The 22552-nt window shown below is 42.9% G+C and overlaps 1 protein-coding gene across 5 annotated transcripts in view; it reads left to right on the top strand.

The window, feature by feature from the left end:
• Positions 1-3874: 3874 nt before the first annotated feature.
• The window catches only part of CPAMD8 (C3 and PZP like alpha-2-macroglobulin domain containing 8), a 60337-nt gene continuing 41659 nt past the window's right edge, over positions 3875-22552 (top strand). For 3 of the 5 annotated variants that reach the window (XM_090027991.1, XM_090027990.1, XM_090027987.1), the window contains exons 1-17: positions 3878-4157; positions 6533-6684; positions 8123-8145; positions 11109-11274; positions 11434-11486; positions 12426-12443; positions 13240-13294; positions 13444-13557; positions 14061-14145; positions 15289-15397; positions 15835-16062; positions 16221-16391; positions 16786-16914; positions 19051-19234; positions 19929-20101; positions 20217-20366; positions 20503-20664. In XM_090027991.1, coding sequence (XP_089884117.1) covers positions 4072-4157; positions 6533-6684; positions 8123-8145; positions 11109-11274; positions 11434-11486; positions 12426-12443; positions 13240-13294; positions 13444-13557; positions 14061-14145; positions 15289-15397; positions 15835-16062; positions 16221-16391; positions 16786-16914; positions 19051-19234; positions 19929-20101; positions 20217-20366; positions 20503-20664 — 2058 coding nt within the window. In that variant the 5' untranslated portion in view covers positions 3878-4071. Of the gene's footprint in view, positions 4158-6532; positions 6685-8122; positions 8146-11108; positions 11275-11433; positions 11487-12425; positions 12444-13239; positions 13295-13443; positions 13558-14060; positions 14146-15288; positions 15398-15834; positions 16063-16220; positions 16392-16785; positions 16915-19050; positions 19235-19928; positions 20102-20216; positions 20367-20502; positions 20665-22552 lie in introns of all 5 variants that reach the window. The other 2 variants (XR_016439203.1, XM_090027989.1) reach the window with 2 other exon arrangements.

Genomic DNA, 22552 nt, shown 5'->3' with positions numbered 1-22552 from the left:
CATTTCCCTCCAGTCTGCCTAAATGAAAATTGTCTGGGTTCTCAGGGGCCTAGTGAGCTGTCCTCAAAGGCCTGATTCTGTGTACTTCAGGAATCCCTGTGGAGTTGAAATGTAAGATCAGGCTCCAAATATGCTAGGGTCAACAGAGTGCTGGAGAAGCTGTTTTTCACCATATTTGTCACAAAAGATTCTCTTTTCCTACAAGAAACAACCTGTTTCTTTGACCATTTTTATATTCCAGGGGTCTTCAATAATTTGGGCAAACCTTATGCTCACTGGAGCTCCTCATCCTCACCTAATCTCTGGTCTTGCTGCTCTGCACTCCCACTTATGCACTTAATTCTGTTTTCCTGCAGTCCATCTTCTCTAAAGGCTTCGTTCTTTTTCTGCAACAGTATTCTGCTTCCCTGACTTAGGAGCCACCTCAAAATCCACCTCTTTGTATGACGTTTCCTGCATTGATCCCTTGCTCCAGCACAATCAGTTCCATGTCTTGGGCCTGATTTTTGGTATTTAGAGGTGCTAAGTTCAAGTCTCTGCTTTGCCACAAACTTCCAGTGTGATCTTAAGTCCCTTAGACCCTTTGTGCCTCAGCTCTCCCAAAATAAAATGGGACTTATAACATTCTGTGCCTCACAGGTATGTCGCGAGGACACTATTGTGAATAGCTAATAATTGAACACTATTCAATATATTCAGGTAAACATGGACCAAACTGTGACAGTTACCACTACATGCTACAGATAGTGACTCCTGACATTGCTATTCTGAATTCTTACTCTCAGGCTGAATCCAGTGGAATTAAAGATTGTGAGGTTCCTGGATACTATGGAAACGAGAGCTTTGGTATCATTCGTGTTTTGAATTTGAGTGCAGAAACCTGTTGTCATTATAGATATAGACAACAGGGCTTTCAAACACCAGATCCCAGGCATTTATAAGGGACGAGGCCATGAGAATTGGTGAGCTGAAAGTTTGTGCTCTTTGCCTTCTGCCTCCACAATGGGCTCAGTGAAGAAGTAGTAGTGGGAAGTGGGCTCTATGAAATTCTGTTCTACTTCTGCTCATTTGTGAACAGAAAATCACCTATGTAGATGGAACTGGAGCAGGTGTTTGGAGGTAAAGGTGCTGAAAGGTACACTTGACTGGCTATTGAGAAGTGCCTGGAGACCTGTAGTCTAATGGAAGAATGGTGATACTGGAGAACATTGAGGAATACAGGAGTAGGTCATTGATACATTTTCTTTCATTTCTAGATTTGTTCCCCAGATTCTCTCTCTGTATTTAATTTACACTGTGGTACGTTTGTTTTTTATTTGCTGTTTTTCTTTTTCTCCTTTGCAAGAATCAAATGTTTTTAGCGATGCTTATTGCTGGGTGGATGCATGACGGTCAAAGATCAGGTAGCTTTTTTCTGCGATCACACCACAAGTCCTAGACCTCAGCACTTTAAATACAGATTAGATATAATTTGATATTAGAAACAGTTTGTCTTACCTGTGTGACTGATAGCACCTCAGACTGGGTAAGAACATTTCAGACACAAGGTCAGAGCTACAAGAAAAGGGTTCTGGTGTTTGAGATTAAAAAGGTCCTGTTTGCTAAATTAAATTTGACTGCATAACAGTTCCATGTAGAATGAGAGAATTTAGAATCAAATGACTGGGTCTGACCTAGGACAAAATGTGAGCTGTAACAATTTGGTACTATTAGAGTGATGTAGGTGTGATGGTAGAGCAAACATGACAAGCAAGGATATTTTTGAGGGTGAAATCTTTTATTAGACTAATTGCATGGTTTATAGAATTTTCTGTTTTCCTAATTGCTGTTTACTGATACCTTAAAGTTTATTCCGTGAAAAGTAACTGTTATTCCAATGCAGAACTGTGTTGGGAGAGTACTTTTATTCCTGAGTATACCCCGTGCCATGATCTAAAAGTCTGAACTGTGTTGTGGCTGATGTCCTTTTGTTAGACAGAAGCTGCCTGGATCCCTGATCAGCTGAATTCCTAAGCTGGCAGGAGATGTTGCTGTTCTGGTTTCCATGAGCAAGAGCACATGGAGCTGTGTAGTGAGGTACCATTGGTATGCCGATGACGCCTAGTTCTGTCCGTTTTACAAGGCCCAGCAGTCCCAGTCCTTACCCAGTGCCTGGCTACAGTTGTGGATCCAGTGCAGAATAACTAATCAAAGGTGAATCCAGACAAAACAGAAGTGATGGTAGTTGGCAGATCTGGGGGATAGGGACTCCAATCACTGATAGGGTTTGGCGTCTCATTGTCACTTGGTTTTGAAGCACTGAGGTGCTCCTGGATCCTTTGCTGCACGTGGATTTTTAGGTTTTGGCTGTGGCCAGGAGCCCTTTTCACCAGCTCCATCTGGTGCAAAGGCTGTGACTTCTTTTCAGAATCAAATTTGGCCACTGTCTTCCTTGCCTTTGTAACTTCAAGTGTGTTGCAATGTGCTGTATGCAGGGCTGCCCTTGGACTATCTGGAAGCTGCAGCTGGTACCTGTGCACTGACAGGACTGGAGTCAACCAGAGCATGTTAGTCCATGCTTTAGAGTCTGCACTGGCTTCCAGTAGCTGTCTGGGTGCTATCTGAGCTGATGTTTTTGACCTTGAAAATCTTCAGTTGCCTGGACCCTGCATGGCTAAAGGACTGCCTCCTTCCCTGTGGTCTGTTGTAATCCCTAAAATCAACTAGAGACAACTTCCTGCGAGCTTTATTTGGATGCCAAGTTTATTAGTTTGGCAAAAATAGGTGTGTGGTTGCTTTGGATAGTTTCTCTTCAGCTTTGGAAATCCTTTCCTTTCTGGCCCAAACCTGTACATTGTTTGGAAACGCACTTCCTAAAGAACAGGAGCACTTCCAGCGGAGAGCTAAACCTTTTCACTCTGAGTTCTCAGGCCAAATGTTGGGCTTCTCCCCCTGCCCTGAATCGTCTGTTTTTCTAGCCCAAGGAGCCCTAGGCATTATGATACAACTGCATCCCAGCTCCAGATTGTCATGCAGGATAGCAGCACTTCTGGCCTGCACCTGAAATTTATGAACAAGTTTTAATTAGGGAAAATCCCCAAGGGATCTGCTTTTCAAATGTGATGCTTGTATTGTCAGTTTAAGTTGGGACACAGCAGCTGTCACTGTGCAAGTGGGGAGAGAAAATTGGCTTTTTCCTATGCATTTGGGTGGCAGTTAAACGTGGTGCACCTGGCTGTATGACTCTCTCTGTTTGTTCATGTCTTAGAAACCACCTTCTTTCCTGCCTGTTAATCTTTTGTTGGGTCCAAGCACCTTGCCCAGATTGTCTTCAAGTGCAGTGAAGTCTGTACAGTACGTGTTTATACAGTGGCCCCAGTCCTTCCAATCCTGGTGTGTTGGAGTCCCTGACTGTGGTGTGGTGGGCTTCACCTCAGCTGTTCGTGGAGGTCAAGGTACTTTATGAACTTGAACCACCTCCTCCGATCCTGTCGGGGGGACACTGTTTAAAACTCTTGCCTCTGTTTGAAAACTCTTCCGCCAGGTTTCCTTCCTCTGCCATGACCAGGTAGGCGCACGAACAGCAGCCCCTGGCCGCAGGGCTGGGGGTGCAGGCGGCTTGGCCGGGGCCAGGGGGAGCCGGGGCCCCGGGCTGCTCCCTCCCTGCCTGCTTGCCCCTGGCCGGCGCGGCCAGGGCTCCCCGTCCCGTCTGAGCCGGCTGCACCGAGGGATGGAGATGGGCAGAGCGGGCCGAGCCCCACAGCGGCCCGCGGGGTCCCGGGCGGGGCGGGGACGGGGGCCCGGGGCCCGGGGCCGGTCGAGGGGGGAGCGCAGACAAAGAGCCGGCAGCGGGCACCGGGGCCAGGAGGGGGCGGCCCGGGGGCGGGGACGGACGGGACAGGACAGGACGGGACGCGGCGGCGGCGGCGGCGGCGGCGGGGGGAGCAGGGGGCGGCGGCCAGAGGCACCGGGGAGCCGAGCGCAGCCCGGAGCCCAGCCCAGCCCAGCCGGCGAGGCGAGGCGAGGCGGCGCCGCCGAACAAAGGGCTGTGCCCGGCGCCGCGGGCCGGGAAGGAGCCGCCGCGGCCGCACCATGCCCCCGCCCGGCGCCTGCTGGATCCTGCTGACCCTGGGCAGCCTGTGCGGGGCCGGGGCCGGGGCCGCGCCCGCCGCCCGCCGGTGAGTACCGCGCCGCGCCGGCCCCGCGCTCCGCTCCGGGGATGCTGCCGGCGGGAGCGGGCAGACCCGCCCCGCGCTTCCCGCAGCCGCTTTGTTCCGCTGCTCGGGCTCCGGGGCAGCCGCCGCGGGAGGACGGCTCCGCTCCGCTCCGCTCCTCTCCTCTCCTCTCTCCTGCTCGCCGCAAAGCCCTCCGCAGCCCGCGCCCGGCTCCCGGGCAAGCCTGACGGGGCTGGCAGCCAGCGAGTGCTGCAGCATCTGTCAACCTCAGTGTCCCAACTTTCCAACCTAAACATTTAATTTTCAAGCCCAGCGGCAGGGAATGACATAATTTCCAGTGACCACATCAGCAGGCTGCTGGTCCGAAAAGAAAGCTAGAAATATTGAAAACACTGTGTATGCATGTGCTTCACAGCTGTAAGGGCAGGGTAGGGTGGTTTGAAACTAGATGCTTGATGCAGATACTATTCTCTCTCTCCCCCAAATAGATGGGCTTTGTTTTTCTGCTAAAAATGTTGCAGGTTAGGTAGTAACTGGTTTGTTTGTTCTGATACCGTTCCAAACCTGGCAGCCACAGATTCTCCAAGGTCTAAATATCCCATGTGCTCGAACTAAAACGCCAGAGATCTGAAATGATGTGGGGTGTAATGGGATCTCCATGGCAATGAGTCCTGCTGAGAGACAAACACTGGGTTGGAATTTGCTAAAAGATGACTTGGGGGCTGTAAAACGCCATCACCCTTACCCCACAGTCATAATTAATCAGGAACCAAAGCGACCCCGCTCCTGGAAGCTAAGTGGCACAAATAGCTGAAGTATGTTTTAAAGTGTATGACATGAAAAGTTACCTTATAAAAAAAATCCTTTTGGGGGGAAGTGAAAAAGTATGTGATGTCATAAAGAGAATATAAGAATGTTACTTTCCACATACTTCACAGAAGATATTGGCAATTGTAATTGAAAAGGAAACTGGTTCAGACAGCCTATAAAATTACTGCATCATGTGCTATTCAGTACTGAAAGATCAAAAAGGTTCCTGTCTTTACTACAAACAGCATCACATTATGTACAGTTGTGATAGTTTTCAAGACTCTTTTGAAATCTGTTGTTTTCTAATTAAAAAAAAAATCCTTGAATAGAATATTGCTCAAGATGTAGCTATTTTAACAAAATGGCGGGACTAGGAACTCGAATTCCAAACTCCTGCATCCCAATTTTGAGCTTCATTAATTTCTGCTTCCTCTTTAAAGACAACTCTTTTTTTTCTTTTTCTTCTTTTTTTTAAGTACCAGCACTTTCAAACACTGGTTGTGTTGCTTTCTTTTGATGCTCAGCTTGATGTACTATAAAGTGACTTTCATAAAGTTCTCAGCACCAGTGTTGTGAAGGAAGGCCTCCTTAAAAGTGTGTCAGGATGGCCTCCAAAAAATGAAGCAAATGGTTAAAATGTTAAAACAGGATATTATTTCTGAAAATAGTATTTATGAAGAGTTCTGATGTTACCATATTGTTCACTGGATGTTGGCTTTTTTGCGTACAGCTAATTGTATGTGTGTGCATATAATACCAATAGGGTATTTAGTTATTAGTAGCTGAATTTGATCAGTTATATATGCTCTACTCAGTATTGCACACAATTCTATCAGTGTGAATACATTCAATACACCATTTGAGAGAGAGCTGTGTATTACTCTTGACTGGCCATAATGCTGGTTTCAAAGTACTGTGATAGTTAGTTAAAAATACCATTTTTTTTGCTGATACTTACTAACCTGTTTGTAAGTCAGAGTTGAAAGTCACGTTGTCTGTAAATCACTGCAGCAGTTTAAAGCAACGTCAGATTGCTCTACCAACATGAACCACTTCTTTGGGTAACATACTGAGGTAAGCTATAACTCCATGCAGATATCTTTGCAAGTGAACATTTACTGAGGAGTTACATTAGTTATTAGTGAAATCTGAAAAAAAATCTGTGTTCAAAGTGTGAACCATAGGTCTATAGATTACCCTGAAGCTGACTTCATCTCTAATACAAAGGTTTGCTCTGAAGAGACTGCAGCACTGCTCTTAGGATGCCCCATCTCTCTTTGGGGCAAGATGGAGTGTTGCAGTTGCTTTAGCCTTTAGTAGATGAAGCCAGTGGAGATTACAAATACCAGACTCAAATCTTACACATATTAGACACAATTCCAGGCTCCTGTCAGATTACCATGGTGGCTTTCCAGGGGCATCCATGTCATAGGAAGTTTAATTTTTCCTTTCTGTTAATGCTTTAAATGGATTTATGCTCCATTGCATCTTGCCAACCTTGGGACTGAAGGGAGAGCCTGCTTTGTGATTCTTCTCATTAACTGTTCACTTCCACTCTTACTTCCTAGGGGTTATTTGATTGCAGCGCCTTCTGTTTTCCGATCTGGTTTAGAGGAAGCTATTAGCGTGACCATCTTTAACTCAGTCAAGGAAACAACAGTCCAGATTCAACTAGTGGTCAAAGGAGAAACGGTAGCACGGGCCCAAGGAGCAGTCCTAGGTAAGATCTTGTTTATGTGAAACTAAAAGGTGTGGTGCTGCAGGACCTCTTCAGCTTCATCAAAAGCCAAACTCCCTTGTAAGCTTCTTACAGGGGTTGAATGTTGGCAACTTGGTTCAGTTTGGCTTTGATGATGTCTCACACAGTCAACACTGTTACCTTTGAGGCATAGAAATGGAGGGAGAGCTTAGATGTGAAGCATAAAGATACAGAGAGAAATTTAATGTGCTGATGCACTGATATTCAAGTGTTCTACACTCATACCCCAATTACCTTTCCACTGAAGGAGTTTTATGTAGAATAAGAGGATGTGGTTGAACATGAGGAAGAATACAACTACTCTACAAAAACATCAGAGACCCTGCCTTATTCTACCCTGATCCAAGTCTCCCTTCTTCAAGATCCATCATGGAGATGTTCTTCCTTATTAAGAGAGGTGATAAAATCTTTTAGCTGGATACCCCTTCATGTATAAAGGCAACATTCATTTATCCCATCTGGGAAGACACAAGGTGTCTTAACGCTTGGCACATTTACATTGGTGAAAATGGTGTTCAGCAGTCCTAACAGTAATGGAAGCTGTTATCATGTGGATAAATCATGTGGATAATCAATCATTTTTGTCTTCATGTTTAACCCTGCCCTGTGCAAAGCTCAGTAGCAACATGAACGCTATGATCTTAACAGCTGCATGCTAGCTAAGGAAAACTCTGGATCTACCCTCAGGGGTGTCAAGCTTTGAGCTGAAGAGTTTCTGAGCTGAAATGAAGAAAAGTGATCTGAATCCAACTCTGTCAGAGGCTGTCATTTGCTAGGCTACGACTGCCTGCATAAAAGGAAGAAAACCAGATTTTGGTGTCCCTAAAAGAATGTTCCCAGTATCTTTGTTGCTTATAAAGGAGCCTGCTCAATTAGTTGATCATGCCAAGTGAAGACTTGTCTTACCTCTAGCATCAAGATAAAAAGTTAAATCCTTTTAGGTATGCCATCGATAACTGTTTAAGGTCTTTGTTCATCAGTCTGGTGATATCAAGACGTTCTCTTCTAAAAAAACAGTATTTTGGCAGGTAAGAAATGTGCAGACAGTAATCTGATGTCTCGTTTCTATTGGTCAGATTAATACTAGACCACTGTATCTGAAAACTTAAACAACTTTGAGAATCCCCTTTGAATAATCTTTGTACAAATTTCTGGTGTGAGTTGCAAAGGCAAAGTAATTCATTACTCTCAACTCATTAAGTAAACAGCCAAGTTGATGCTTCTTTAACATCATGATAAGTATGTTATTAAATTGTTCTAGAAAAATTGAAATTGCTGAATCAAACCACAATCTGAGGACCCGTCAGTTAGTGACTGTATGAACCCAGCTTAGCTTCAAGGTGGGTGCTTTAGTATGGGAAGAAGGCGCACTTTAATTTTTTGTCTTTCTTTTTTTCAGATAAAGGGACAATCAAGCTTAAGGTAAGTGTCAAGGATTTTTTAATCTAGTGTTTGCAGAGAAAAGACTTTAAGACCGATGAAAACAAACGACAGCCAAAGAAACTGAGAATCTGTTTAGGGTAGAACAAATGTCTCAGGGTGCAGCCTGAGTGGATTGTCTTTTATATGAACAGTATGTGCAGGGGTCAAGAGAAATTTAAATGGATGATTGCATAATAACATGTTCTATGACTAGGGTATTTTGTAGGTGCAGCATATGGATCTATGTGACAAGGGGTACAGGACATACCACACTAGTTCCCAAAACATGATAAGAGAATACTTGACACCTGGCAGTTATTCTAACAATAACATGTTCCTGTCTACCCTGTGTTTCTATCACAGACTCATTTCAGATTTGTGCAGTTTAGCTTCTGACATTAATAATACTTCAGCACATGGGGAAGGGAGTTAATAAAAGGCAGACATGTTAAGTTTGGATATATTAGAAACATGGGGAAACTACATTTATACCTGAAGAGAGTCTATGATGGAATAAAATAATCGTGTTTAATTTAACACAGTCATAACAGAAAGTCTCTGTAAAAAATAGAGCCATTACAAACTTATCTAAGTAGATCATCTGAGTTTTAGGGATGTGTGGGAGACTGACCTTCATTCAGTTTCTAGGAGGCTGAGAGCTTAGTCCATATCTTTTACAGAATTGAAATCCTGTGGGCTTAGTCCTCCCTTGCTTCGTACCTTGCATTTGTCCCTGTGCCTTAGACGAGCTAAATGCTGTCAAATCAGAGTTTACTACTGTTACATGTAGTTTACACAGATGTAAATGAAGATACTGAGTGCCATGCAAGGGAAAATCATGGCATTTATAGGCTGTCTCTACAAGCTGGTCTTGCTTTGCTGCCATGTTAACATTTGGTTTGTTTTTTCCAGATTTGATAAATGTAAATTCAAGATGTAAATTCAAGTAAATGTGCCTTGCTTTTATCATCCTTATTGAAGTACCATCAAAACATGTGGTGCTACAAAAGGTGTATGAATATACCCATCTGGTACTTAATGTAGTCACCATTTGTTATTAAAATCTATTATGGCGAACTAGAGCAAGAATGAAAGACAAAGTGGTATGTTAAAAATGGGATCTCATTATTTTAGGCAGGGCTTGCTTTAGGGTGGTTATCTCCAGTGGGAGATTGAGGGTGGGGAACAAATCTTATAGCTATTAAATTGTGACATGCATCTGGAATACTGGCACAATATCACTTTTAAGAAGCTTGTAGAGCTACAGGGTCTGGATAGTTCTTTGATTTAGTCACTATAGCTATGTGATCATGACTAAAATAAAATCCACATTATCTTGATTACTAGTGAATTGCAGTATTTTTATTGCACTTGAGCCCACTTGAATGTCTCCTTCATATGCTGTACCATAAGAAATGAATGTAATTACTTTCCTTATTCGGCAGACACACATCCTTAAAAGAACTGTGGTGTATTCATTTAAAGGGCTTGGATGCCTTCGCTGTATCCACAGCATTGTCATTGGCCTATAAATAAATCAAAGCCTTTGATTTACAGACATTTAACTAGCTTGATGATGATCTGTCATGACTGCTCAACTCTCTGCTCTCTTGGTGGTACATTCCAGAGTTTTCTTTGCCCTCTCTGAAGTTTGCCATATGACTGTCCTAGGAACTGGGCTCCAGAAAGGGTTTGATATTTATTCTTCGCCTTTCTAATTTGGGGCCTGTGGTTTTTCTAGTGTTTCAAGAAATACAATAATGCCATTCCTTAAAAATGGTAAGGCCAAGGTTCTTATAATTGGCCTAAGCAGTCACTAATTGTCATGTCTTTTGTCATAAATTCCTTTTTCAGACTACATTTACTCCTTTGATTGCCAAAATATTTGTTTTCATGCTGGGGTATCTTGTACTTTAGCCTATCTTGTTAGGAGCAGGTGCAATCTGTAGTGAATCACTGGTTTTATTGTTGAAGGGGGAAAGGTTGGGGTCCAGCATTAGTTGCTGCCACTCTGAAGTTTCCCACTTCCTTGACTGAACTACTTTTTTTCACTCAGTAGCCCATAACCAGAGGTCAGAATAACTATCTGCCTTGAGTCTGTTTTTGTAACTCTCCCCCTGATGGTAATGGGAGTTATTTGTGTAGCTGCATTAATCAAAAGCACTGGCAAAAAAACAAATGTGCCAGAGAAGCCAGGTAAGGTCTGGGGGTGACAGGAATCATGTGCAATGGGAATATCTTACTGGCTGGACAAAATAAAGTAATTTAATTGTGCTGTTTTATTCAGGCGTTTCAAATGCTCCTGTCCTTTCTTCCAATCACTGTTGAGTGCCAGGATGTATTAACACAAGGCCAGTTCCCCAACTTGTATGATAAGGAAAGTGTCTACTGTAGATTTCTGTATAAATGGTCTCTCGTGCATGTGCGCCTGCCCTCACTTGCAGCATTGGTATTGACTCACTTTCTTTGCTACATCATTCCTAGAAGTCACACACCACAGTGCACATCATATTCAATGCAATTTAAGAACCGATTGAGGATCTCAAACTGATGGAAGATTCCATTGTTTAGTGCTTAAGCCCAGTTAGATAGAGTTGTTGGCCTTTAAGTTAGCAGGATCTTGACATACAGTTCAGAAACTCAGCCTTGTTTGGGATTCTAGAGAAGAGGGCAGCTTCAAGCTGTGCTGCAGGTACAGCCCTACCTCCTTTGAAGCTTTCAGTCCCCTTGTAAAATATACAATGTGTTTTGCATTTCCTATTTGTCATTCACACAGTTGCACAGAGATGCAGCAGGTGGCTTTTCTGTTCATCTCCAACTGCTTTTCATCTCCTGGTTAGGGCTGATAAATTGCTTCTATTGGTTTTGTTCCTGAGACTTTGACATTAATAACACACATCTTCCATGTAAGCAAAGGCCTTGTCTAAGGCCTATTTTTCCCCACCTCATGATCTCTTTTCTAGGTGCCTTCAGGGCTTCGTGGACAAGCACATTTGAAAGTCTGGGGCAACCGGCATCTGACAGAGAAAGGTTACATTTTTCACAACTATACCACAGTAACCGTTGATAGCAAAGGGTCATCAGTATTCATCCAGACTGACAAACCTGTCTACAAACCCAAGCAGAAAGGTAAAGGGGCTTCAGTGAGCTTCTTTATGCCTTTGTTCAAATGTTAACATGGCTGCACTCTTCAACCAGAACTCCTTTTCAGAATGGGTCCTGGGAGTGCAATTCCTGTTCAGCATGAGCTATGATATTTAATGAATTTCCTTTTTCTTCCCTTTTTAGTGCTGATCAACTTGTTTATGGTCACTTCTGACCTGAGACCAATCAATGACAAGGTAGGTAGACTGGCTTTCCTTTCCCATTGTGAAATGCCTCCTGCTTTTCCAATTTTGTCACCCACATACATAGTTATACAAACGTGTAGTGAGTTCCTGTTCCATATACCTTCAGCTGCTCTGGCATCTTGTTATGGATTGCAATTCACTGATTTCCCTAGAAGCAGTGGTTTTAAGTTTAGTTACTGATTTTGGCACATTGTTGATGAAAAAGAAGACATATGTGGATCTCTGATTGTTCTGTCAAGTACCATAGTGAAATAAGGCAGCTGATAGGAGTGCCTGGAAGGTGAATTATTCCCTTAATTAGGTGACTGCTGGTTTGGGGTTTCAGATGCTTGAAAAAAATGGCGGTTTGACTATCCTAGTGATATCAAACATACAGCCTGTGGGCTGGATTCAGCTTGCAGAGGTGGGTTATGCAGTCCACAGGGCTTTTCTCTGGCTGGACAACTCACCTCTGAGTCTGACCCACAGTGCTTCTTGGTGTGGCTGCTCAAGCTGCTGTGCCACCACATCCAGTGTTACCCGTGAAGGTAACACCAACCCTGCCTTTACCCACTGCTGAATTATCAATTGCTGTTCAGTATACAAATCTGCAGTGCAGTGGGAGAAGTGTTACCGTTTGCCTGTTAGCTGCTCCAGCACAACAGTTCTGGGAGCCGTGGCAAGAAGCTCCACAGGCCAGATCCAGCAGTGGGTTGTCCAAGCCATAAGAAGCCCTACGGTCTAGATCCAGCCCGCCAGCTCATGTGAGATTGACACCCCTGGACCATACTGCTCTTTCAAATGGATGCTTAAGTATGTTCTTCCTCTGCACCAACATATGGAGGCCAGAAACTGTAGGGTGGACCTTGCTTGTGCCAGTTTTGCAGCTTACTGTGAGAGACAGAAATGTGGCTTTGTCTCACAAGGGGTTTTATTCTTTATTTCTTTCAGATTGAAGCGTATGTAGTGGTAAGTATCTGCTAGTAGCGAGTGACATCATTACTCTGCAGAAGCACAAGGTCTTCAGGGCCTCTAAGGGGGCAAGTCATAAATGCATATCCTTCCATATCTGTCACCATCTGCAGCAACAGTCTATGGCATAACTACTATGTGCGTGGTGCTATTTTGGGGGTTTTTTTAATGAAGCATTTATATTGCATTATATATATTGCATTATTCTGTAATAATTACAGGAATATTGGTTTCTGCTTCTGTTTCAGAATTTTTTCCCCATAAATATGCTTTCAAGTGGAAAATGAACAGTTGGTTAGATCCAATGGGGTTTATGGATATTATCATCCCATTCCATTCCTTCCTCCCTTCCTATGCAGATACACTTGTATTTTGCACTTTGTTAGGGTAATATGGTTGTCGTGGTAGGGACAAATCCCAGCTTTGCTCCCAGATGTTATGGTAATGGACATATTAGGAATGCATGGAAAAGAGAAAGGTTGTATTAGATTATCCCTATGCCCTGCCCTCTTTCGTTGTCTTTGAGGTGATTGAGACCCCCTAAACCCACCTTTCTTTGTTCACTTTCTTTTTCTGACAAGAAGTGATTCATTGTCTGACCTGTATTTGTGTTAATTGACCAGCTTAATGCTGGCATAAATTTAAACTGCCCAAGCAAATAATTATTTTTTTAAATTGTTTGTGAGCTGTTAGTGGCTCAAAAAATGAAATCTTTTGTTGCAAACTGAGTTGGCTGTATTGGTGACATTTACTTTTGTTCTGTTATTATCGCTTGTCCTAAACCATTATTCAGGATCCTCGGGGATCTCGCATGATAGAATGGAGCAACTTGAAGCCATTTTGTTGTGGTAAGTTCCAGCCTGTTGCAGCTCAGCATGTTTTTATTTATATTAGCTAGCTTATGTTGTTTTCTGCATTTTCTGCGTTTCATTAGATAGGCCTTTACAAGGATGGATTGAATGGTCACAATGCTCACAGTGCTTTTCTTCTCCCTTAGGCATTGTAAATATGAGTTTCCCCTTGTCTGATCAACCAGTGTTTGGTGAATGGTTCATCTTTGCTGAAATGCAAGGGCAAACATACAACAAATCCTTTGAAGTTCAGAAATACGGTAAGTTATTGACTCCAAGTCACCCTAATCCCAAAATATGCAGAGTGCCATAACCATGAAAAAATGGTCCCAAAACTCAAGGAGAAAATATTCTTCTGAGAGCTAATAGGCTGCAAGAAATGGACACTTAATTAAATCCTTTGTTTATATCCTTAGAGTAGTATAGGAATTTAAATAGAGGGCCTTGTGGCACAATACATGTATATACATAACAAAGATTTCGTTGTACTTTGGAAAAGCTGTTAACATTTTTTAAGTTGTTGTTTTCCTTTCCTTCATAGGTAATTGTCACTAGCAGCTTACCAAGATAGTCCTGATTTATTGCACTGACTGATCCAGTTACCTTGCTTTTGTTGTCCATTCAGAGATGTGCATCAGCAATGCATCTCATCTACACTGCTCTAAATACACAGTGATCTTGTCAAATATGAACAGCTGCTGTTGTGTCCTGGACTCTGAGATCCTAGCAAAAACCCTTTTTCATGTTTTTGTCTTCCTTATAGTCCTACCAAAGTTTGAGCTGCTGATTGACCCACCTCGCTATATCCGAGATCTTACGACTTGTGAAAAGGGGATTGTTCATGCTAGGTAGGAGATGTGCCCCCCTAGTACAGCCCCGTACTTGAAAAGTTGTTTTGCAGCTGTTGGACGGTGAATTTGGGAGAAAGCTGTTAGACGACACGGGGTGTTGTATTTTTAATTCAGAATGAATGCTATACCATTACACATGGTATAGCATTCATTCTCAAAGTAAATTCAAGAAAGGTTTTCCCTGTTGTCAATTATCAGCATCTAAAATATATGTCTGTTGGCAGTCTTGGAGAAGTCATTATGAAACCTGCTACCCGCAGCATTGTATGTACGAATCATTGCCTTTCAACGGAAGTCTTCAAAGCACAGCTAACACAATGTGCAAGTGAGACCAGTTTGAAAGTTGTTGAAAGGAATTTCGGGGGCAGACCATTTTCTTGGTGCAGGTGACTAACAGGTCTAGTTCCAACCTAAAACTGCAAGCAGGGTACCTACTGTAATGAAATCTTTTGGCTAAAAGAAAGGAAATTTTTGAGCATAGACAAATTTTCAAATTGAAGGATTGTTTTTTCAAGTTCAAAGTTGTATGGTAGGGAAATATTTATTTTATCTTTCTTTCTTAAACCTGAAAGGATTCAAGTATTGAATACACTTTCCACTAGTTCTGTTTGTTTACTTCTCACATTTTTACTTGGTTTAACTTTCTGGTTTTTTACCATTTTCCTGAATAAGACTTGTCAGAAATGCTTTCAGTGCCTTTTTTTAAAGTTCATGTTTGTCCTGACCAAGGTACTTGGTGTTTTGTACTCTGATTTTGCTTTAACAACAGAGAACAGAAAGACATTGGAAGAAGTTTGCACTGGCTGGAAACAAAAACCAAAATCTTAAAATAGATGTAGCCTGAGACTAATCTGACTATCGAGTCCAATAATCTCTCTAGTCTGTTGCCCATTGTGTATAGGAACCTGCAGAGCTTCAAACAGGAGTTTTCTGTTCTCAGTCTAGTTTTAGTTTGGATGAGTGGTTTGGAGATTGCCCATGTAAAAATGTTGGTAGAAATATTAACAGTTGCCAGTTGGAAATAGCCCGTTGTGGCTTTTCTCTTTTGTTTTCTGGATATGTAAGTTCAGCATCAGTTTAGTCAGAGAAATGGAAAAGGGACAGCCAGAAGTTTTTCATCATTTGCTTCTCCTGTTTCAGATACACATTTGGAAAACCAGTGACAGGAAAGTTAACAGTCAATATGACTATAAATGGAGTAGGGTACTACAGGCATGAAGTTGGACACCCCATCCTCAAAACCACTGAGGTGAGGGGGATCATTAAACCTGCTGCTCTAGAAAGGTCTGATCTGCATTCACTGAAGCCAGTACTAAAACTCCCATTAACTTCAGTGGTGGGTGCAGTATCTGTGTCTGAATATACTACCTAGGACCTAAAACTTTGCTCCCAGTGGTGGAGCCTTTTGCATGTTACCTGTGTTAGTACTTGGGGGAGGTGTATTTAGAGAATATTGGTGGGAGGAACATGAGTGACGGGAGCTGAAGCAGTGCTAGATCAGACTATGAGTGGAAAAAAATGTGAAAAGCATTGCTGGTTGTTTTTTTCCCCTTATAAAATGTTTTCTTCCTTTACTGCACCCTTTTGAAATAAAACAAAAATTCCCCTCTCACCACTCCCCAAAGCAAGACCCATCTTCTCAACACATATGCCAAATAACATTTCCTTCCCTGGCCTGACTGGTAGATTGATGGTTCTGCTGTTTTCGACATATGTGTGAAAGACATGATGCCAGCTGATGTCCCAGAGCACTTTCGAGGCACTGTCAGCATCTGGGCCACAGTGGCTAGCTCTGATGGAAGCAAGCAGGTCACATTTGATGACTCGACACCGGTTCAGAAACAGCTGATTGACATCAAGTATACCAAGGATACAAGGAAACAGTTCAAACCTGGCTTGCCTTACAAAGGGAAGGTAAGACAGTGGGGCACTGAGGGGTGGCTAATTCTGAGCTACGTGAACAACTTATCCACATGTGCTGCATCTGGTGCTGATACTTCTACTGGATTGTATCTGTTTGGAATTGCCAATAATGTGAAATAGCTTGTTTTATTAATAAAATGGCCATTTAGGTAGAAATCACTTACCCTGATGGGAGCCCAGCTGATGGTGTTACAGTCCGAATCAAAGCTGAGCTAACGCCAAAGGACAACGTTTACACAAGCGAGCTGATGTCCAGCAATGGCTTGGTAGAGTTTGAAATCCCCTCCATTCCTACAGCTGCCCAATACGTCTGGCTAGAGGTGGGTGGAAGCTCTTTATTGGATTAATGGGCTTTAATACAGCTAATCTTGTCAAATGTGCACTGTATGAATTGGTGCTAAAAATGGTAAATCAATCACTGACAGTGGGAAGCTTTTAGCTTTGCATGAGTTTTTTTTCTATCCAATTCCCTGTTGCCTGGAGGACTGATAATCATAGATAGAACTGTCTCCTAAGTAGGCAGGCCAAATCCAGTCCCCCAGGGAGGAGTGACTATTGAATGTCTAAGTAGAAACCTGGAGAGCATCATCTCAGTATTAAGTTAACAATGTGGTAGGAGCAGTGGATGGAGTATGGGTGGAGGGCAAGGAGGTGTGAGGGACAGAAGCCCAGTTTTCTACCTGTGAATAACGTTCAGATGCATCTTTCTTTAAGACTAAAGTGACAGCAATTGATGGAAGACCTGCAGGGGATCAGTATCTGCCAAACTACTTGTCTATAAGCAGCTGGTACTCGCCTAGCAAGTGCCACATCCAGCTCCAAGCACCAAATAAACCTTTCCAGGTAAGGTGGCTACAAGTTTCATTATGGTGATGCTTGTTGTTCTGATGAAATATTTTGATTCATCTCCATCTTTTGGGCCTGTGGCCTATGATTGTATCCATTTCACATATGGATAAAAGCTTAGTTTGTCTTTGAATTGTCCCTAGCTGTGAACCATGACACACCTTAGGGCCCGATGCCTGCTCTGACACATTCTAATTAGAACGCACTTTAGTCGAATGAGCTTTAGTTAAAGTGTCTCTGCTACCATTTTGAAGCGTGGGACACTGAATGCATGAGATGCCGCGGGCACTTTAATTAGAGCAGCTCCTGAGAGCTGCTCCAATTAAAGCATCTGCCCCTCACCCCAGAGCATATGTAACCTTTAGTGCTGAATGCCCTCCCTAATGCTGAGCATGTCCCATCCTCTCTGTAGTTTAGAGTTGGCTCTCCAGTAGAGACTTATTAGATTCAATAGCACAGATCATAAACAAGTCCTTTCCCCCCTTTTCCCATTTATATATATGCCATTTGAATTGGATAATAGAACTGTCTAAATGCTATTAAGATATTGGTTCAATCAAATGCTGACTGTTTTGAAGTCCAGTGATAGTGGTTAACTAAATCATTTTGAAGCCCGAATTGGAATGATCTAGTCTCTTTGGAACTACTGGTTCAAATCCCTGTAAGATCAGTTTATCATTTGGGTCTCAAAAGTAAACAGACTGGGCCTGCTGTATTTTTCTTTTGGAGAAGGGTACTCTCTCTCCTGCTGTAGGCAAAAGTTTTCATGACTTTCTTGGCCAGAATTTCCCACCCTTCTTGTTGTACTGAGTTACCGTTCTCCATCCTAGAGGGGATGTGAGATATGCTTTATAATCCATTTTGGGTTTTGGTGCTGCCCATAACTAACTTACTATTACATTATCAGCAGGTATGATAGGCAGAGGTTTAAGGTCAGCATTGCCAAATGAGGGTTTTTTTCATTGTGTTTCATGGCAGTTTAATGACTAATTAATCTTTTACAAGGTTTCTGTGGTATGGAAAGGGGATTAAACACCACTAATCTGAACATATTGTTCTTATTATAACCTGATTAGCACTAATTCTGCTGTGGGAAAGCTGGGAGTTGGGTGTCCAGCTGATGTGGGAACCATTTCCCCAGCTCTTACTGGGTGTTCCGATTAGCTTCATTTTTTTATGAACAGTTTCATCACTTTGCTCTAAGGCATTCTTAATGCCTTGAATATTTAACATCATGAGGCACTTTTCCAGACTCTTCTGCACTCTCACTGTGTTTAACCATTTGGTGGGTTCTTGTTTCCCTGTGCCATCATTTTGGCTTACACCATGTGTGCATGGTAAGAATGAAGATTCTCCACTTCATAGGGATTCAGAATTCTTACTCTGCTTTCAGCAGTAATTGGACCTGTTATACTTCAAATGGACAAGGAAGAGAACACATGGAGCTGCTTCATGGTTCTATGAAAGGGGAAATCTACCATCCCAATAATGTCATTGTGGAATAATGCAGAAGAGAAGTGGTTCTCATGCCTGTCTCTGTGGCCCCTTGAGAGGCAGTTTTGTAAACAAACGCTGAGGCCCATGTAATTTGAAAGTTTTCTTCCTGGTTCAGGTTTTCCTGATTATTTTGGACTGGGTTGATTACATATTAATTAGTTCCTGCAAATTACAATAGCCACCACATGTAATCTCAGTTAAACAGCAAAGCTTGTGTGAGCCCTTCCCCTGCCATGCTCTCCAGTTAGAGATCTGAACATAATAATGGGGTGTCCTCACATTCAACCCACTCTGACAGCTGCTTTACAGCAAAGGGCTTAACCCTCAGGATTCCAGAGATTCTTTTATTGCTTTCACTAATCCATGTGGCCCTCCCAGCCCATCCTGTCCTCCTGTTCAACTTGCAGGAAACCAAGTGCTTCTCACAGGCCTCTCTTGTCTTGTGGGGAGCTACATCAAACTGATTAGTGCAAATGTAATGACTTCTTTATCTCCTTCTGAGCTCCTGTTGAGAACAACCTTGTTTTATGCGTTCTGTTCTTTCCAGAGTGCATTTCAGGGCCTTATAAATAATAAGGGCCTGAAACTTTATATTTTGATGAACCTGACTTCTGGCTGCTGCATCTGTTTGTACAGGTGGGAGAGGAGGCCCGGATTGGAGTGAAGTCTACATGTCCTTGTAATTTCACTCTACACTATGAAGTGGCATCACGAGGTAACATTGTCCTTTCAGGGCTGCAGCCTAGTAACATCACCCAGCAAAGGAGCAAAAGAGCCACCTTTGATAAGAGCATCCATGTCACTCATGTCCCAGGAGCAGGTTAGTAGCTAGCAACAGAAGTGGTAACTGTTCTCATCTGGTGACGATTACCTCCTTGACTGGAACAAAACTTCTTGCTGAAGTTTTGAGATGTTCCTTGATATATCTGATACCCTTCTGTAAGGGCACAGAGTCTCCTTGCAGGGAGAGAGTAACTATTGTATGAAAACTTTGATTTTTCTAAAGTTCTCTTCCAAATGATATATCTTCTCCTCCCTAGCATGTTTTAGAGTTTGGGAAGCCCTGTGCTTGATGACCATTGAGGTGGCAGGGTGGGGGGATGCTGATTCTGGTATCGTTTATGAGTATGGGGAACATGCTGGATCTGATTGAGTGTGAGTGTAAGTTGGGAAGAAGATGTGGGTTGTTCTGCTAATGTGTGCAGGTTGAGGAGGGAAAGGAGGTGAGTCTTATTGTGCAGGGTTGAGGGGATCATGTGGGACCTTGTTCCGTGTCCACAGGCTGAAGGAAAGATACTGGGTCTGATAGTTTACGTACAGGTGGGGATGGAGAATAGGTGTCTTGATAACTATATGGTGCGGAAGGCAGATAGGAGGAGAAGATGTTGAGCTTGGAAGCAATGCCAGAAGACTGGGTGGGGAGTGGGCTACTGGGCCTGGTAACCTTTTGGGATAGGGTAGGGGGAGACTGATTTTGACAAGTGACTTTGTTCTTTGTATAATTTGTCTTCTAGCACCTACCACCCCCCCTACAGCAGAGGTTGAAGTCTGCATGACCTTCCTCCATTTCTCAGTAGCTCATAACATGGCTCCTCTGGGCCGTCTACTGGTATATTACGTCAGGGAAAATGGAGAAGGGGTCACAGACAGTCTTCAGTTTGCTGTCAAGTCCTCCTTTGAAAACCAGGTATTGGCAACACTGCCAGTGTAAAGGAACAGTTGGCCTCCCTTATTTCTCTTTGTGGTTTTACACTCTAAACATTATGCCAGGTGATGGGTTTGTTTCTTTTCCAACTATCCAGGTTTCGGTGGCACTTTCAACAAATGAGACCAGGCCTGGTGATGTTGTGCACATCAAAGTTAAAGCTGCGACAGGAAGCTGTGTCTGCATTGCAACCGTGGATAAGAGCGTCTACCTTCTTAAGACAGGTTTTCAGCTGACCTCTACTCAGGTGAGAGGAGGTGCAAGGTACCAGTGTCTCCTTTCTCCCTGTAACATAATCACCTGTCCTCTGCCAGAAGAGGGATCTGCAGAAACACGTCTTTGGCGTTGGGGAAGGGACAGCAATATCTGCCTTCTCTGCATAGGTTTTCCAGGAGCTTGCAGAGTATGATGTGTCAGATGCCTTTGGGACTCCCAAGGAGGAAGGGCACTTCTGGTGGCCAGGCATGTCTTCACGCAGGCGCCGTCGCTCCTCTGTCTTCCCCTGGCATTGGGATATCACCAAAGATGCCCGCTTTGCATTTACGGTGAGAAGGACTTTTGTCCCAGTCTAGCTTCTCTGTCAAGTGTCTATGTGATGCATTCACATTGCTAAACAACCACTGTTTTAACACCTTAGTCCAGATTCTCAGAAAGTGCAGTGTGTTCTGTTGGGGCCATAACTGTCACAACGAAGCTGTAAGTGCTGAGCTTTTTGAAGAGTCTGGTCCATGAAAAGTTTAGCAATTCAGTGCTACGTGCATGCTTAGGGGAAGAGTGGAAGATCAGAAATAATTAGCAGAAGCTCCTGTTTTGTAGGAGGAGTACTTCTAGGGAACATTTTCAGGGACTGCTTGATTTAGAGAAGGTTTGAGGATTCTTTTAATACAGCCTTTTAAGATGAATTTGCTCATGAGAACCACTAATCTGCATGAAATCTGTTGGGTCCTACGGACTTGAGGTGATAATGTAATGCCTCTCCTTGTTGACACTGACAAGAAGTGTGCATGCCTCTTGCTGTAATGAAATGAGACACTCTTAAAAAATAAGCCTTACTGTTCTACTTTACGTGCTAAGGAACAAGAAGAGACCAAAGTACATTTGGATTAATACTACCTGCATCTGGACAGGGAACAGGAGTAGAATGTGAGATCTTGATGTAAACTACTCAGGAGATCATACAAACTTTGCAAGCTGCTTCACTGCTGGATGTACTGTGCATACAAAGTCAGTGTTTTCTGCTTTAGGAGATGTCTGAAATTCATTCAGCTTTTATTCCCAAGTGATCAGTGAGAAATTTGACTTTTTCTTGGAGTTTTGTGGGACTTATGTTTCACATGGGAGAGGAAGAGGTTTGTCTCGTCATTATGATAGCCTGGGACCTGATTTCTCAAAATAGAAGGTTCTGCAAAACGAGTGCTATGCTCCCTTGAGTACTTTAAACAAATGTACTCTGACCCTAGTCAGCACCAAGGGGAAGGCCAGAACTCGAATTGACTAAAAAAATCCAAGCCGGCTCTCCCAAAAATCAGGCAAGTGCCCAACAAATTTTTCTATTACCGGGTGAGGCTATGATTCTATGAAGGCTTAGTTTGCAATGGTCTTCAAGGGAAAAGCAAAGAGGGTGGAAATGGATTTGAACATGGGGCTTTCCCTGGAGCCTTGGATAGCTATGGAAAAAAATATGAGTTTACTCTATTAGAACAGCCCTTGAAAATCCTTTAAACTTGCTCCCCTGGTCCCTTTGCTGGCAGCTGTTAGCTCCATCTGTTTGGAGGTCAGTTGCATTCTCTTCTAATCTCTGTTTGTATTATTACTTGAGGTTAGCACATTTAAATAATTCTGTTAACTGGGTTTTCTTTAATTATTAAACCAGAACAAATTTAGAAAACTAAAATGTCGTTTGTCTTTGTTGACTGTGTACAGTTTTCTCAGCTTTGACTTTGAAAACAAACTATCCAGCTTCTCTTGATTCTTGTTCTCATGCACTGGCCTGTTGTTACTATGTGTGGATTGCCAGCGTTGCAATTTTTTAATAAACTGACATTAATCCCTTAGATTTTTTTTTTTACCTGTTAACACAGTTCCATTTGCTTCATGTTTTCTCTGCTCTTTTTTTGCACCAAATGTGATATACCTAGACCTCTTTAACAGCTACATTTTCTAAGTTAGCTTGTTCCCTTTTTCTCCCACTGCTCTAGGAGAGGCCACTTACTCTGTCCTTTTCTGGTTTCCTGTCTCTGTCCTCCACGTCATGGTGATACATAATCTGATCTCTGCCTAGGTCTCTTTTTTTAATTCCTTAGTTCTGTCTATGCTATGCTTCTCACTGCCCTCTTGGTGTACTGCTCCCTTTAATTCTTTCTGTTTACTTGTGTGTGCGCTTCTTTCAGGTTGCCTTCACCCTCTGCATCCTTGTGTCCCATTTACCAATGT

Source organism: Crocodylus siamensis, chromosome 14 (genome assembly GCF_052110815.1).
Source record: "Crocodylus siamensis isolate JL-2025a chromosome 14, ASM5211081v1, whole genome shotgun sequence".
In the NCBI taxonomy this organism is placed as follows: Eukaryota; Metazoa; Chordata; order Crocodylia; family Crocodylidae; genus Crocodylus; species Crocodylus siamensis.
The sequence above is the reverse complement of the archived record's forward strand: the minus strand, read 5'-3'. Positions and strand labels throughout refer to the sequence as shown.